Source organism: Apteryx mantelli, chromosome 8 (assembly GCF_036417845.1).
Source record: "Apteryx mantelli isolate bAptMan1 chromosome 8, bAptMan1.hap1, whole genome shotgun sequence".
NCBI lineage: Eukaryota > Metazoa > Chordata > Aves > Apterygiformes > Apterygidae > Apteryx > Apteryx mantelli.
This window is the reverse complement of record NC_089985.1, coordinates 25,500,189-25,515,461: the sequence shown is the minus strand read 5'-3', so window position 1 is coordinate 25,515,461 and position 15,273 is coordinate 25,500,189. Positions and strand designations below refer to the sequence as shown.

Sequence of the window (15,273 nt, the reverse complement as noted above, 5' to 3'; positions counted from 1 at the left end):
GCTACAGTAGTAGCTAGAAGTTTCCAACAGCACCAAATAAAAGCTTCAGATTACAAAAACTAACGGACAAGAGATCTTAATTGCAAATAAGTAAATAAATAAAATGTATCAAATTTCATCAGCTTCCCTTCTGCCTTTTAAAGCTAAAATGCTACATTAATAAACCATTGAACTGAACCCCTATTGAAATAACAGCTTTCTGGAACAGCCAAGATGAATCTTATTTTATACATTATTCATTTCATAAAGCTGAAAATATTTTTACATACTGGAACTTTTTAAACTAATGTAATTATTTTGCATCTAGAAAGGCATCTAAGCAATTTCACAGGTTTCATTCATCTGCATACTTCACTCCAGGGCTGTGTTATCCTTGTGTTTGTTGTTTGTTACCCTTTCACCTAAATGACTTATTTTTTCCTCACAGCAGCTTGTTTTTTCATACTTGTGGTTTTCATTATTAAAATAATATATTGAATACTCTGCTTGCACTTGGCATGGCCCATCCTTTTAAAGCTGTGAGGTACGTGCTTGTAGTGAACACTCTTGTAGTTGTGAAGTGTAAAATATTTTATAAAAGTCTATTCCTGCTTGTTATACACAGACATTAGACTTAGGTTCACTGTAATATATCAGAAATGCCTCTTAAATTATGCTCAGGCTAAAAATACTGGATTCAGTCAAGGACCTATGGTATCGAAGGCAGGTTACCATAACCCATCAACCTAGAAATAACAGTAATAAGTTTGATTTCCCTCCCCTCCCATCCCCTTCCCATTTCTGATCTGCCTTCGTTCCCTAATTTTCTTGTTCATAAATATTTGGAAAAAAGTTCTCCATCTGACATAATGCAATTACTGAATCATTATTGTTACATGATTATTATAAGTGATTTATGTTATCATAATTGAAGCTAGTGGTGTGAGCTGATGTGCAATTCCATATGAATGTACAGTCCTGCACAAACATTTCAAGGGCTTTATGTTTACTTAACCCACAGATACATATTTAGGCTGTTGCTATCTCTAAATGGTTTGTTACAGCTTTCTACTGCACTTACAGTAGTGTCTGTAGAAGGGGACACATGAGCATGTCTTTGGCTCTTTGGTGGACCTGAAAGAGGGTGTAGTTCAAAGTTTCTGGACTTTGTATCAAAATGGTTGAAGCATTCATAAACTCCATTTTGCAGCCTTTTGGGGGTAAGAGCTAGCACACAGGCAGTTGAGAGCAATGACTTCTTTAACTGCTATGGCTTGATTAATTGGAGCTCTGCTGTCCACATCTGAAGACTCAGTTGTTCTTTCTCTAGCTTTTCACAATTTCTGTGTCTGTAGTGCTGGTCTTTTGCCAAAGTAATACCTTTTAATTACATTTTGTTTAACGTCCTCATTCCTGCTGTTTATTTTATTTATCATGCTTCTCTTCTTCACCTTTTCAACCTAAGATTCCTCATATGAGTAGTACATGGTATTATAAATTACCAAATGCTACTTTAACAATAACTATACTGCATCTTAATCATGGGCACTCTCTATTTTAGCTAAGGAAGGAGGCTTAAGTGGTCTTCCATCAATACAGAACTCTTTCACTGTTTGACTGCATGTAAACATAAGAGATCTTTTTTACAATTTCTGGCTTTACTTCAGGGCACTACACATTATCACAATTTCCCTTGTGATGTACCTTCTTTAATGTTTGAATATGGTATTTATTTTTTGCCACAAAAATGTCTCAAAAGGAATAGAAAAAAATCAAAAAAAACTGTTGTAAAAGCTGTCTTGAACATGAAACATTGAAAGGTAGCATTTGTACAGAACAGTTTTAGCTACTTAAGTCTTTCTTATATGTCTTGTGAGCTTATCAACACATTTTTTAATCAGGCTTCCAGTTTGCACCACAGTAAATTAATGCTTCCTTAGGTAAACATCTAAGGAAGAATTTGCTGACCCCAAAAATGCCTAAATGTAAGTGTTTTATACCTTTAGATAGACAAATCAGTATGGTTTCAGATATTATCTCTTGATCAGTACGCCTAGCTGTATGGAACCAGTGCAAGTGACGGATGGGCTCTGAGCTCGGGCTTCCTTGCACCTCATGTCTCTGACAACTGGGGACTGGCAGGAAAACCGCCTGCCTCCCTGCAGAGCACAGTGCAGAGGGCAGCAGCTGCGGGAGGCAGGAGCGCGACACTGAGCTTTCTGGGGACTCACTTGGTATTAATAAGTGGCTGCTAAACTAATGAAGGCATTTCTACACTCAGGATAATTGTATAAACACTTCTAGTATCTATTGTGTGATATGTATTTACACACAAGTGGGATGTTTTAAGGATATTCTGATATTTTGTTTTGCTAAACAAAAAAAAAATCAGTCCCAGAAACACTGAATTTGAACTGACTTACACATCCACCCAATGCACTGGATATGGGGATGGGAGAAAGCAGGCATTAAACTTCCTCTCACCAACAACTTCTCTGTATGCAGATTTCAGTTGTATCAGTAGAGATAATCTTTAAGTACTGGATGAGAAACTCTTTGATTTGACCTTGAAAATTTTGTGGGTTTTTTTTTTCCTCCTTTACTTTAGATTTGGTGTTAAAAAGAAACCAATTTACATAAACGTCATAAGAGATCCTATAGAACGACTAGTTTCTTACTATTACTTTCTGCGCTTTGGAGATGATTACAGACCAGGGCTACGAAGGCGAAAACAGGGGGATAAAAAGGTAAAGTAGGCTTTTTTTTTATATATATATATATATATATATATATATATATATATATATATATAAACTTACTGAAGTTAATGCTAAAACAATTTAAAAAATATGTCCTGATAAAAGCTGAATAGTTCTTGTATCAGTACTGGTGATGAAGGTGGCTTCATAGGTGATATTCTTTGCTTGGTGTCAGTACTGGACCAGAATGTAACATTAAGTATGTTCTTTGTAACCACATAAATTCATTTTATCTTGACATTTGTTTAAAAAAATCGTTTAAAAATAAAAATAAAAATACTTACATCCAAAGTTGTAAGTATCAAATTAAGCTTATCCTTCTGTGTCAGGAATCTGTATCTGTTCTTGTTGAAAACTAAGCTGGATACAGTTTATACCAAAACCTGTAGGACTGCTGATGTTTTGGCTTTAACATTTACTTTGTTTATTATTAGCAACCCAACTTTCTTCATTTTTTTTAAATGTAAATATTGCAATGGGATTATAACATATAAAGAGTCTCCTTGAAAACTATGGAGTATGAATGATACACTTCTCTACTTCTTCCATATGTTTTAGGAGGTTAGGAGTAGTTCAGGTTCACCTGTTTTGACCTTGATTACTGTAACAGTTTCAGAGCTGCAGCTTCATCTAGATGCCATAATATGTTTGTTCTAGGAGGTAGCTACACATTTGTTATAATGGTTTCCAGTAAGACATCTATTGGAGCATGTTGCCTTGGGCTTAGCCTAAATCAAGAAGAAAAGTAGGGTATTAAGTATATGAATATAGTTTATATGAGTATAGTTGATGCAGGATGGAAGCTTTTATAACAATAAAGGGTTTTTTGTTCTTTACAGAGCCAAAAATCCTTTTCTTAAATTTCAGTGGCAATATGTTCTCTTAAACTAAGTCTTTCATTTGAAAAACATTTGAAGCTTAACGTAGCTTTGTGCTAATACCAAGAGACACTGAAAATTTAAGTAAGAAAAATCACACCGAATACAGCTTTCATTATGCAAATCTATAAGCAACACTATAGCAACTAATAAATTTGACTAATGGTTTTCCCCTTCACCTCCCTGCCCCACCTCCTCCTCAAAAGGGTGATTTTTAAATATTGAAAAGAGACTATTTCTCTTTTCTTCCCAGCTTATACCCTTCTTCTCTGTTAGTAAGGTTTTGGCGCCATCTTCTGCTACTGCATTCCAGTTTGTCTGTCCAGGTGTCCTACTATGTATAGGTAGAGGAAAACTTCAAGCAGAACAGTAACTGAAAATATGGGTAAAAATGTGTCTTCGTAGACTCGCTACAGAGATGATGTGATGTTGTGGTATCATAAAGGCATTTTAAAAGAGAGATAGGATCTTGCCTTTTGTGACCTACTCTGTTCTTTTTCATAAGGAGCTTTATTTGGCCAGCGGAATTCTTTTCTGGTAGAAATCTCAGTAGGCTTGTTAGTCCAAGCTCTGTTTATAGGACTTATTATTAAAAAAAATGAATAAATTAAAAAGCGTCATTTTAGTTTTGAATTATAATCTGAACAGACTTGTTAGGTAGTTCCTGGTAAGCATTAAGCCAAAACAACCCATGTTGCTGCTCAGTAGACTGCACTTTAGGTAATAGTTCTAATTTGCTGGAAGAAGTTGAAGTTCGTTCCAATTTATAATGTCCTAATGCATCGCATTAATAATTTTTCTGTTTCTGTATTATTTTTTTCACGTTGTCACTAATATGTCATTTTATTTAGGTTTTAGACATTAGCTGTTGTCATACAGACTTGACTTGTCCTGTAAGCATTTCTGTTTTCCTTTAAGGGAAATTGATTTGCCAAGTTTTAGGGTTTCTTGCATTGTCTTTAAACTATTTTTCTGTAATATTTTAAGAAAATTGTTTGCATAAAGATGGTATCTATAACACTGACTGATTCTAGACTGTGTTATAGTAGGTACCACAATAGCTCTTCAAATAAAAAGTAGGGAAGGTAAAAAACACAATCTTGAGAATGGAAGTCAATTGTGCCCTTATTAAGTGGAGAAGAATCTTGGTGTTCTTTATACACACATGCCCACCTCTCCGCCCTCACCCTTACCACAGTGCGTATGTGGAGGAGTTCTTCATTCATACTCTTTCTATGTCCTAGTACTCTCAAAGTTATAGGTAGCTTTGCTCCAGGAACAGAATCCATAAGGACAAGTGTTTCTTGTGTTAAAATCCCTGGACAGATCCATCGAGATAGGTATGGAAGAGGAAATGGGGAAAGAGGCCTGTCCCTGTTTCTTCTCATGTAGGAAATTACTTGCTTTCTTAGGTGTTTTAACTGTAAAATTTCCCCCAGGTATAATAGAAGAAATCTTTCCTTTGACAAATATCAGCTTGTATTTAGTACATATATTCATAAGTTAGGAGTAACTATATATATATATATATGTAGCCATATACATTTAGAACAATTTAGGTCTTAGTTAATGTTGATGCTGTAAAATACTCATGATGGACCAGTGCAGAATTTCTCTAGAGAACTACAAAAACTAGGCATTTGTATGCTGTATATCTCTAGAGTAGAGAAAGCATACAAATATCTTGTTTTCCTAGTTAAAGAATCTGCATTTTTACCTGTGATAGGTAACACATATGAGGTGCAGTAAAAGTGCAGTGTGGAACAATACACCACCAGTTAATCCCTGCTTTGGCCTGATATCAATAAATTTTTCAGATTATCTCAGGAATTTCACCTCAATAAAAGCCAATCCTGTTGTCCTTGTTCTAATGCAGAATAATTACACAAATGTATTTTCACTTTGGTTTGAACAGAAACTTTTTAGAATCTCTTCTGTATAATTAAAAGTTGTCTTTTAAGTTGAATGCAATCACTTATGTATTATAATTAAAAAAAAATTCTCTCCCAGGTACATGGCTCATATGTTGACTAGAAATATAATAAATGCTTATTTTATGGTAACTGGGTAAAATATTTGTAAATTCTGTTCAATGCTAATGGAGGTTTTACTGTAACTGTATCATTGCAGTTGAAACTGTGTGTCACTGCAGCTATCCATGTGTGTAGAGTGATGTTTTATGAAATAGCCTATTACTCAGTGAAGCAACTTGCTCTCCCTTCTACTGACTGGAAGCCAAAAACAAATTAGCCTCTGAAATGGCAATTCTTTGTTGTAATATTTAAAAGGTAGTAGAACTTTACTTCATCTAGAACAAAATGCAGAATGTTCTATGGGAAAGATCCAGTTGTTCCAGTATTGCACAAGTGCTGATGGCATTTGACACTATATCAGTAGTGACTTTTTTTAAGGCAAAAACAATGATACCAGCACAATGATACCAGCACTTTTTGACTGTTTTTCACTTGTTTTAACATAACCTTTGTTAGGGGCTTAGATAAGATCAAATTGTTGATTAGTTCTAACCATAAAAGGCTCTCCAAATACTGTTTTGGTTAGGACAAATAGGTCCTCCTAATAAAACATTGTGAAAGCAAAGCTTGAAAAAAAAAAAAATTACATTTGTTCTCTTTCTCACATCATGCATTTTTTCTGTCCCCACTGCATTTAACAACTAACCAGGTTAAGATGTTTGATATATATACTGAACTTTAAAGCTCAGCTCAATTTTGTCTTTGTTCCAGACCTTTGATGAATGTGTAGCAGCCGGAGGTTCAGACTGTGCTCCAGAGAAACTTTGGCTTCAAATTCCATTCTTCTGTGGCCACAGCTCGGAATGCTGGTAGGGAGATACATTTGGGTTAAGTTGTTAATCAAGTATATTATCACTGAAATCTAAATTTAACAAGCATGAAGGCCTGAATAAAAGGTTGCAGCCGGTACTTTACTAATAAGTATTTTTTTGAAGATGCTTTGAAAAACACTTTATTGAAACAGTCTTGCAGTTGCTTAACCAAGCAGTATGGTAGGATACTGCACAGGTGTACCAACAGTGCTCTGAGAGAAAACAGATGTTTTCACTTCTGCTTTGAAGAGACAAGAAGTTAGATACGAATACAGATGACAGAAGCTGGAGAGGTAAACTAAGTTAGAAACGGTTATAACTTAAAACAAGTCTTGACCTTCCTATACAAAGGTCATGTTGCAAAGTAATCTTCATCTAGGGACCAAGGATTGTTGGCTGACATCAGAATTTGCTTTAATTGTTCTCTTTCGCTTTAGGAATGTGGGAAGCAGATGGGCTTTGGAACAAGCCAAGTACAATCTGATTAATGAGTACTTCCTAGTGGGAGTTACTGAAGAGCTTGAAGACTTTATCATGTTATTGGAGGCAGCGTTGCCCCGCTTCTTCAGGGGTGCTACAGAACTGTATCGAACAGGTACTTAAATAGTTGATTTCTGTTGATTTTTCTCTTCATCTTTGTCTCACTTTTTTTAAATGTGAATTCTTTATACCTAGATGATTAGTTTTGAGTCTCTGCCAGATTTGCCTCTCAGGTGACTGATGTTACTGTAGAAGAAACAAACTCTCTAAAAGACTCTTAATAGCAATTTAGGAGGGCAGCCCAAGGATCTTGTTGTCCTCCACAAATTGCAAACTTCTAAGGCTGTGGTAAAGGCAGGTATGCCACACTTAAAAATTACCATAAGCTCAAAATGTATGTTCAGCAAGTTGGAGTGGGTCTTTATCAGAACTTTTTTGAAAGTTATCTCAAGGGCTCCAGTTTTGTATAGTGGCTGATAGTGGGTAGATTTCTGTTCCTTCTGAAGCTCTGTTGAAATTAACAGTACTTGATACAAAAAACCTGCTTGGCTGTGCAAAATCTATTTTGACTTGGGTGGACTTCGTATAGAAAGAGCTCAGCTCATCTGCACTTATATTCAAAATTTAGGTCTTGGGGTGACGGAATGGAGGAAAAATGAGGTTTAAACAAAAACACGGAAACTCTTTTGGTCAGATGGCTTCCTTAAATTTGCTTTTGTCACAATGATTTCAAAAATTGAAGCAAGTATTCTTTAGCTCTGGCATTCTTAAAATCAGCCACAAATAATACAAAAGAAATTTTGAAGACTGCCTCTGGGTAATTTAAAAATTCTGACCCAGTATGGCAAATTATTTTTTAAAGATTATCAGCACATAACAAGCAAACTCAGATGTCCTTAGCTGTGGAAAAGTTATCAGAGGAAGTTCTACATGTGCTTTTCAGAAGCAATGAAGGTAATGGTGTTTTTGTGTAGAACTGTAAGATTGCTGTTATGCTGTGTGGATCATAGGAATTCGGGGTCAGACTGAAGATGCATATCTGGTCTCTAACAGTGGCCAATGACAGATGTCAGTGGAAGCATGTAGGAATAGGGCAAGCATATGATAGTCATCACTGTGCATCATCAATTCCCAACAGTGAGTGAAATGCACTTTAGGGGATAACTTTGTTTTTCTTCCATTCATTGACTTTTTAAAAATTTATATAAAATTGCCACGGCATCCTGTGATGAGAAGTTCCACAGTTAAGCTGAAAAAAGCATACAGTTTAGTATGAAAATAACATGCTTATGTCCTGAACCTGTCGTCTTGTTTCATGTAGTACCTGGTTCTTCTATTAAGAATTTGAGAACAATAATTCTCAATTAATCTTCTTCAAGCTTCTCCTAGCTTATGGACTGCATTATTTTCACCTTTTATCACTTGTTTTCTGGGCTGAAGAATTCTAATCGGAGTCCTTTGTCTATGGAATCTTTGATCACCTTCGTTGCCTTTCTCTGTTCCTTTTCTAGCACACAGGACACTGTTCTTTGCACAGTATTTGACATTCAGGTTCACTGTGGGTTTATTTGGTGACATTATGTTGTTTTCTGTTTTTATTTTCAGTTCCTTTCCTGCAGGCGTTTGCTGGTGTGTCTGTAATAGCAGCCAAGAGATTATTTTTCAAAGACAGAAAACTTTCCTTCTCCTAAGAGTATACAATTTCAGTATGCTAAATCTAAACACTACCTTTGAAGGCAAAAAGGTGTTCATTCTGAGTCTGCAAGTGTGTTACCTTGGAGGTGCATTAAAATTGTTATGAGATATGCAACCTCTCAGTACTTTAGTTTGGAGGTTTTGTCTTATGTTTAGCAAAAAGTCCAGATTTCTTCCTTCTTACACTTAAGTCTTATCTCAGCAAGGTCTTCTCCCTTCCCCAAACCATTGGATTATTTGGGATACAAAGGTCCAAGTACACGTTTATCTTTCTGGGTTCATAATAAGACATCTGTCATATAAATAATAGTTCAGTATCTAGGAGCTGACTATGCAACCTATGATGAGATAAAGGTCCATTGTAGCAGGGCTTCTGTCTGCAAATGGGAGAAATGGGACTGATGTATAGAGCCTACATATGTAATACTGACACATTTAATATAAAAGCATTAGATATCACGTCTTAGAACGGGAAGATATTGTCATCGCTTTGGTCATCTGTATCTCATGGAAGAAGTCTCTGGCTCTGCAGTTTGTAAAATTCTTAACATTTAATATCCAGATTAACATCTAAATAATTAATTTTGAAAGACCAGTCTAGCTACAAGTACGTTATGTGGAGTAATTTGTTCCTTAAATGAAGTGTTCATTCCCTGGGTTTAGTAGAGTAAGGAGAAAGAATTGAAAGAACTGATGCAAAATGCATTAACATTTAGTGAGAGAGACTGCAATTTTCCAATCCCACATGTTACATTAATAAATTCTGGATTAAGTTCTGTCACTTTTAATGCAGTTTATCAACATGCTGAGAGTAAAAAACTGTAAATAAAAGAACTGTACATGTTTTTTAATCACATGAACTTTAAAATGAAGTTATTGCTTTCATTTTACATTTAGGAAAGAAGTCTCATCTTAGGAAAACAACTGAGAAAAAACTTCCCACAAAAGAAACTATTGCCAAGCTACAACAGTCTGAAATCTGGAAAATGGAAAATGAGTTCTATGAATTTGCACTGGAGCAATTTCAGTTTGTCAGAGCACATGCAGTTCGGGAAAAAGATGGAGAGTTATATATTTTGGCTCAAAACTTTTTCTATGAAAAGATTTATCCTAAATCAAACTAAGAACACGATACTGTTAGCTTAACGGACCTAAACCTTTGGTCACATCATCTTCTTAGTCTTCAGCCGTGGAAGCTAGATTGCTAGTAGACCTCCAAGGCATTTCTCTACAGATCTGAGAAAAGTGGGCTGTGGACCACCTCCAGGGCTTGGATACTGACTAACTATGTTGGTAATCCAGAAGCAAAAGCTTCCTTTTATCTAACTAATATTTTCAGTGGGAGTTAATACCCTTTACCTGAAGAAATCTACACTTTAATTTGCAGCAATTAACTGCACAGCAGTTCTAGTTGAAAATATAAACAAACAAAAATGCTTCTGTTAATGCTCTTTTTAATTTTCAGAGCAATTTATTTTCATTTATACTTCTGTGAAGAGGAAATCATTTTTTTCCCAGCTTTCAACGTGGAAATATTGGTTGTATAAAATATGAGTAGTGTTAATAACCGGTTGACATCTATGCTTTGTTTTTGTGAATCACGTCACATGATATTAATTGGGATGGTTAATCATGTTCTGCTGAGAAATGCTGCTGCTGCTGGAATTGCCCATATTTATATATGTGGTTTTATTAAAAAATTACAACTGATCATTAGTGTTAAAACATCATTTCCACATTAGTATTGTAAAAAGTTAAAAGAATGGGTCTTTGTTTTTATTTTTTTTATCCCCACAACCACTGACTGAAGTTGGGAAAACTCTACAAAGAAAGTTGGGATTGTCTGCAGTTTTAGTTGATGCTTACACATTGATATAAAAATAGTAAATTCAGTATCAAGTTTCTCCATGGATTCTTTGTAATAATTGTAAGCTGAGGTATTGGTGAATCCATATTATGACTCCATTAGTGAGCTGTGGTATGGTTAGGGTTTTCCTACTTCTTCTCTACTTTTACCTGTAGAATATTTTTACTAAGGTGCTTTATAATGTGTTTTAAAGCATTGCATTTACAAAAGGAGAAAAATGCTGTAAATATTGCTTATTTTATGTATTTGGACCAAAAGGTTTAAAGTAACTAGTTTAAAGTGTTTTTGCACCAGTTTTGTTACATGTGAAGTAAAAAACATCACATCGACTTCCTGGTTGAGTTAACTGTTGGACATGGCTGAAATACACTTCAGTGACCTCAATGACTTTAATACTAGAATATTGTCCAGGGATTCTCTTTACAGAAATGTAGTCTTCATCCTTTTATTATGGTAAGAGGAAAAGAAGAAAAATGTAATGTGTAGTCTGGTTGAGAAAAATGCAGTGAACTTGACAATAATTGTATTTATGTAACTGCCTTATGTGACTATTGTAAATTTGTGAGTTGCCATTATGAACAATGTGAAACACCTGGTAGATTAAGTAAATTGAGATTTGAGAACAGATGTTTGGAGCCACTGCCTTATAGCAAATGGCAGTGGAGAACTACATGGATTTGTTTCCTATTGAATTTTCTTAGAGATCTGAGTAGTTACACATCTTACACCTGCCTTTTCTTAAAGTGCTTTTCACAAGGTTTGATGGGGGGGAAGTCACTGAAGAGACAAAGTGAAGAATGTTGGTAAAGGTTTAAATTCCTAACGAATGATGCTAAAGGCTTAGTTTAAAATTGCCAAGTGGAGTTTCTTTAAGCAGTTTGTTCTTGTAATGAAAACAAAGGAAATGGAAAATGGTCTGTGAACTGGATGTTTGCAGCCAAAAGCAACAGTCCAATTACAGACAGGATAATGAGAGACTATCAAGTATATCTTGCATTTTCTTTGGGTTTTTTGACCTGCCTCTTTGAATTTTAAAAATAGATCTCTCTTTGTTCTTCTTGAATAATCAGGGAAGTTCCTTCTGGTAGCTTACTGTTTATATAGCATGAACTGCACATAAGATTTCCTGTTCTAGTTATTGTCTATTGACATCATTAATAATGCCAGCGTCTTTGGAAATAGGATGTGTTAGTTCACACATGAGGACATGTTTTCTAGCTAAAGAAAAGAACTGAAGTATTGTAGAGTTGTACACAAGAAGTAGCTACTGGAATTTTCAAAATTTCCACAACAAAGCAGTATTTTATTTTTTTTTAAATAAAATGAATATTTATAATCCCAATAAAGATTCTCCACTAGGTGACAGTTTTATGTTAGATTTTATTTTGACTATATTATCTTTCTTCAGTATAATTTGGATCAGTTTACTTTCTTGAGTTTCCTTCAAAATTTTCAGAAGAAAAGCACTTCTAAACAGAGTTTACTAAGTGAAAACATAAAATATTCATCTAACTAATGAAATAGGTATCTAGACATAAATGCTTCTGTATTGACAAGAAAACAATGGGTGAAACTTCTACTGATTGCAGTAGGACTGACAGGAAACCTTTTCTATTCTGTAAGCAATTTTTAAAGCTATGTTTCTTTTTTTGTCCAGGATTTAGAACTTCTGAAACATGAGTGAGTCTTCAGTAACAAAAACACAGAAAGATGCATTTTTTTTAACCTTCAGAAGAGCAATATATTTTTCGTAGTTCCTATAGGAAAAAAAAAAATTATTTAATCAGATAATATCAGTTCCTGTTCTTTGTTGTGAACTGAACAGGGTTGAGACTGGTGAAACAAAGCTGAACAACAGTGTAGAAATAATTTTTAAAATGCCAACTTCAATTGGAGAAATACACATTCTAGATGTACTCTGCAAATGTTGCTGTCTGTGGAACAGGGAAGGAATCAAGCCTGTCTACTTTTATATCTAGTGCAACCATAAAGTCAACTGTGAACATTTTAGAATCCTTTGAATTAATTACTATCCAATTTTGATTTCCTTAAAGCAGAGTGTTTAGGAAAATGAGCTTTACAGTTTTTTAATAACCTGCTCAATTCATCTTCTATTCAGAAATGGAAAGAATCCAAATTGTTGGTATTAAAAATATTTTACAGTATATAAACAGAATTTGTGTTGTGTATTTTCCCTTAATGAGTACTACAGAAAAGAAGCAATACATGGAATTTTGTTGTTGCAGGTTATGTGATCAGTAAACTTACTATACAGCCTCCTGAACACAGATCTTGCAGCTGAAGTCACTGTAGTCTCTGCAGAGGAGACCTATAGCAGAGAGGTTTGCTTTTTTGTGGGATAAGTTAGTTTGAAAGGTGCTGAAATACTCATGTATATATAGTTGAGAGTAGGTTTTGATACCCTGTTCTGTGCTGCTCTTGCACAAAATAACACTGAGATTTTGTGCAAAACTCTAGCCCTGTTGAAATTCTTGATGTCAGCATAACAGCACTAGGTCCAGCTGTGCTGGCAACTCCGTAGCCATAACCACAGCGCTGTGCCTGAAGCACTGGTGATGCCCCGGGCAGCGCTGACAAGAGAGCAACAGCATTCGTAGTTCCTTCCCCTGGTAGTTCTACATCCTCGCAACAAGTATTTTGCTCTTATTTCGTTGATCTGTTCTGCAAGCCGACCAGGTGCTAGGGTGTGGAGTGGCCTGCTTGTGCATTCCAGCTTGCTCTGCGTTTATTTTCACACAGTCTCTTTATTAATGGTACCCAGATCATGGCTTGATTTTAAACAGGCATGAAAATTTGTGGCCATAGAATATGGCAAAGGTAGAAGCAGTCCGTCCTGGTCGTTTGAAATGCCTTTTCTGGATACTTAGCATTTCTGAAGATACTTCGCTACTTCTGCTTTCCAGGAATACGTTTGCTTGTTTATGATTTCAGAACAGTTTCACTTATCAGGGAAAATTCAGTTATTTTCTGGTATAATTCTGTTTAAATTTTCCATTAAGCTTACCTGGTGTTGCTAAACTTGTATATTACAAAAGGTGTATGGATGATGCTGTCTAAACTACGCTGTTAAAGCAGTCCACTGAAAAACCTGATTCAAGTGCACTGCCAATTTAGCTCTTCAAAACTGAAGCGTATTTTATGACTACTAGAGATTAGACTTAAGGAAACTGTAACGGATGCTTAGTTGCATGGATACATCCTTTACTACAAGCCTGTGCAACTATGTAACCTTTGCAGCAGTATTTATAAAAAGCCCTCTTCATGAAGACTTTCCTGGAACATAATTATAAATGTTTAGACACTTGTACTGTCTTACACTTACATCAGCAGCTTTCTGTAGCTTCTGTAAAAAGAGACAGGTTTGTGAGCATTTCTAAAGCAGTACTGAATGTAATTTTGAAAAACATGGATTGTGCTTCATGACTTTTTTCTTTTTAAATACACACACAGCTAAATAGTGCCTTTTTTCTTCACAATCTGTGTTGAAGATGCTCACTCCACTCACCCTCCGTAAATTGATTCATTTGTGCAATACTATTCTAACTTGAAACCATTTTGTCACAGCTGTTTGAGAAATAATCTCCATTCTTCCTATGCTGCCAGCTTTCTGTTGTTGAAGTGTTTCAGTTGATCACCTAATGCAAATGCTATAAAATAAAACACCCAGTGGGAAGGGGGAGAAAAAAGAGTCTGGTGTCCTGTCTTAATATTTGCATGTCCCATTCACATTAAATGATCTTTTTCTAGATGATGTTGATATGCAATATTGTGAACTTCATTTGCAGCTATTGTGTTTTTGGAGGGGAGGGGTGAGTTGCAGTGTGGTTCATCTGTAATAATTTCATAGAGCTATAACCAAACATAATTTATAAGCCTTTAGAATTTGCATTGGGCTTTCTAGTCAGAAATGTAATAAATTTACAGTGAATATACACTGTACTGGAAGTGTCGAGGAAAAAAAGTTCTTTAATATTAAAACTAAGATTTGTAAGAATGAAAAATTGGCCTTAAAACAATGAATTGATATGCACATGTGTCTCTGCCTGAGAGAACAAATGACATGTGACAGATTACTGTGGTACTGGAAAATGCTCAGTTACTACAGTGATGAGTGTGGTATAAGAACTTGAGTGGAGTAGAAATGTGGTTTGCAGTTGTAAGCAAGCACTTAAACCAAGAAAATATCTCGTGGGCATTGGTATGATGCTCTCAATTTGGGACTTCTGGTGCATGCTGGTGAACACTACGCTATAAACGTTCATAGCCGTATGCGCTGTGGAGCTGGCTGGTCAGTCATCTGACCCAGCCATGCACTGACTTTAAGTTTCTTAATGCAAAGTTGTCAGCCTTGATAATTAAGAACCATTGTGCAGTTTTTCAGCAACTTTCACTTGAGGATTGTGCTGGTTTTTAAATCCCGCTTTCCCTGGCCAGTAGGCTTTTCCTTACTTCCATCACTGGAAGTGATAGGTGCGATTGTTGGGTATGAAACCAAGTCTCTGTGCTTAAAACAGCCAGGGGAAAGTTGAGGAAAAATTGCATGGCCTGTAAAAAGGTACAAAGGCTTCCTAAAGTCACTATGCTTCTTCCTGAAATGGTGTAGTGAACAAAATGACAGCCAAAAAAGTTACAGTACTGACTGTCCTATTTAAAATGACAGTAGCTTCTACTGTGAAAGAGAAAATGCCTGTAGTGTTACAGATAAGTGTTAATTACTAGTAGAATCTTTTTTTAACTGATGCTGCCATT

General features: G+C 35.5%; 1 protein-coding gene across 1 annotated transcript in view; it reads left to right on the top strand.

The window, feature by feature from the left end:
• HS2ST1 (heparan sulfate 2-O-sulfotransferase 1) overlaps nucleotides 1-14,212 on the top strand; it is a 95,625-nt gene extending 81,413 nt beyond the window's left edge. The window contains exons 4-7 of the mRNA XM_067300968.1: nucleotides 2,588-2,726; nucleotides 6,361-6,458; nucleotides 6,899-7,056; nucleotides 9,534-14,212. Of these exons, the coding sequence (XP_067157069.1) occupies nucleotides 2,588-2,726; nucleotides 6,361-6,458; nucleotides 6,899-7,056; nucleotides 9,534-9,760 (622 nt within the window). The 3' untranslated portion in view covers nucleotides 9,761-14,212. The remainder of the gene's footprint in view (nucleotides 1-2,587; nucleotides 2,727-6,360; nucleotides 6,459-6,898; nucleotides 7,057-9,533) is intronic.
• Nucleotides 14,213-15,273: the final 1,061 nt, after the last annotated feature.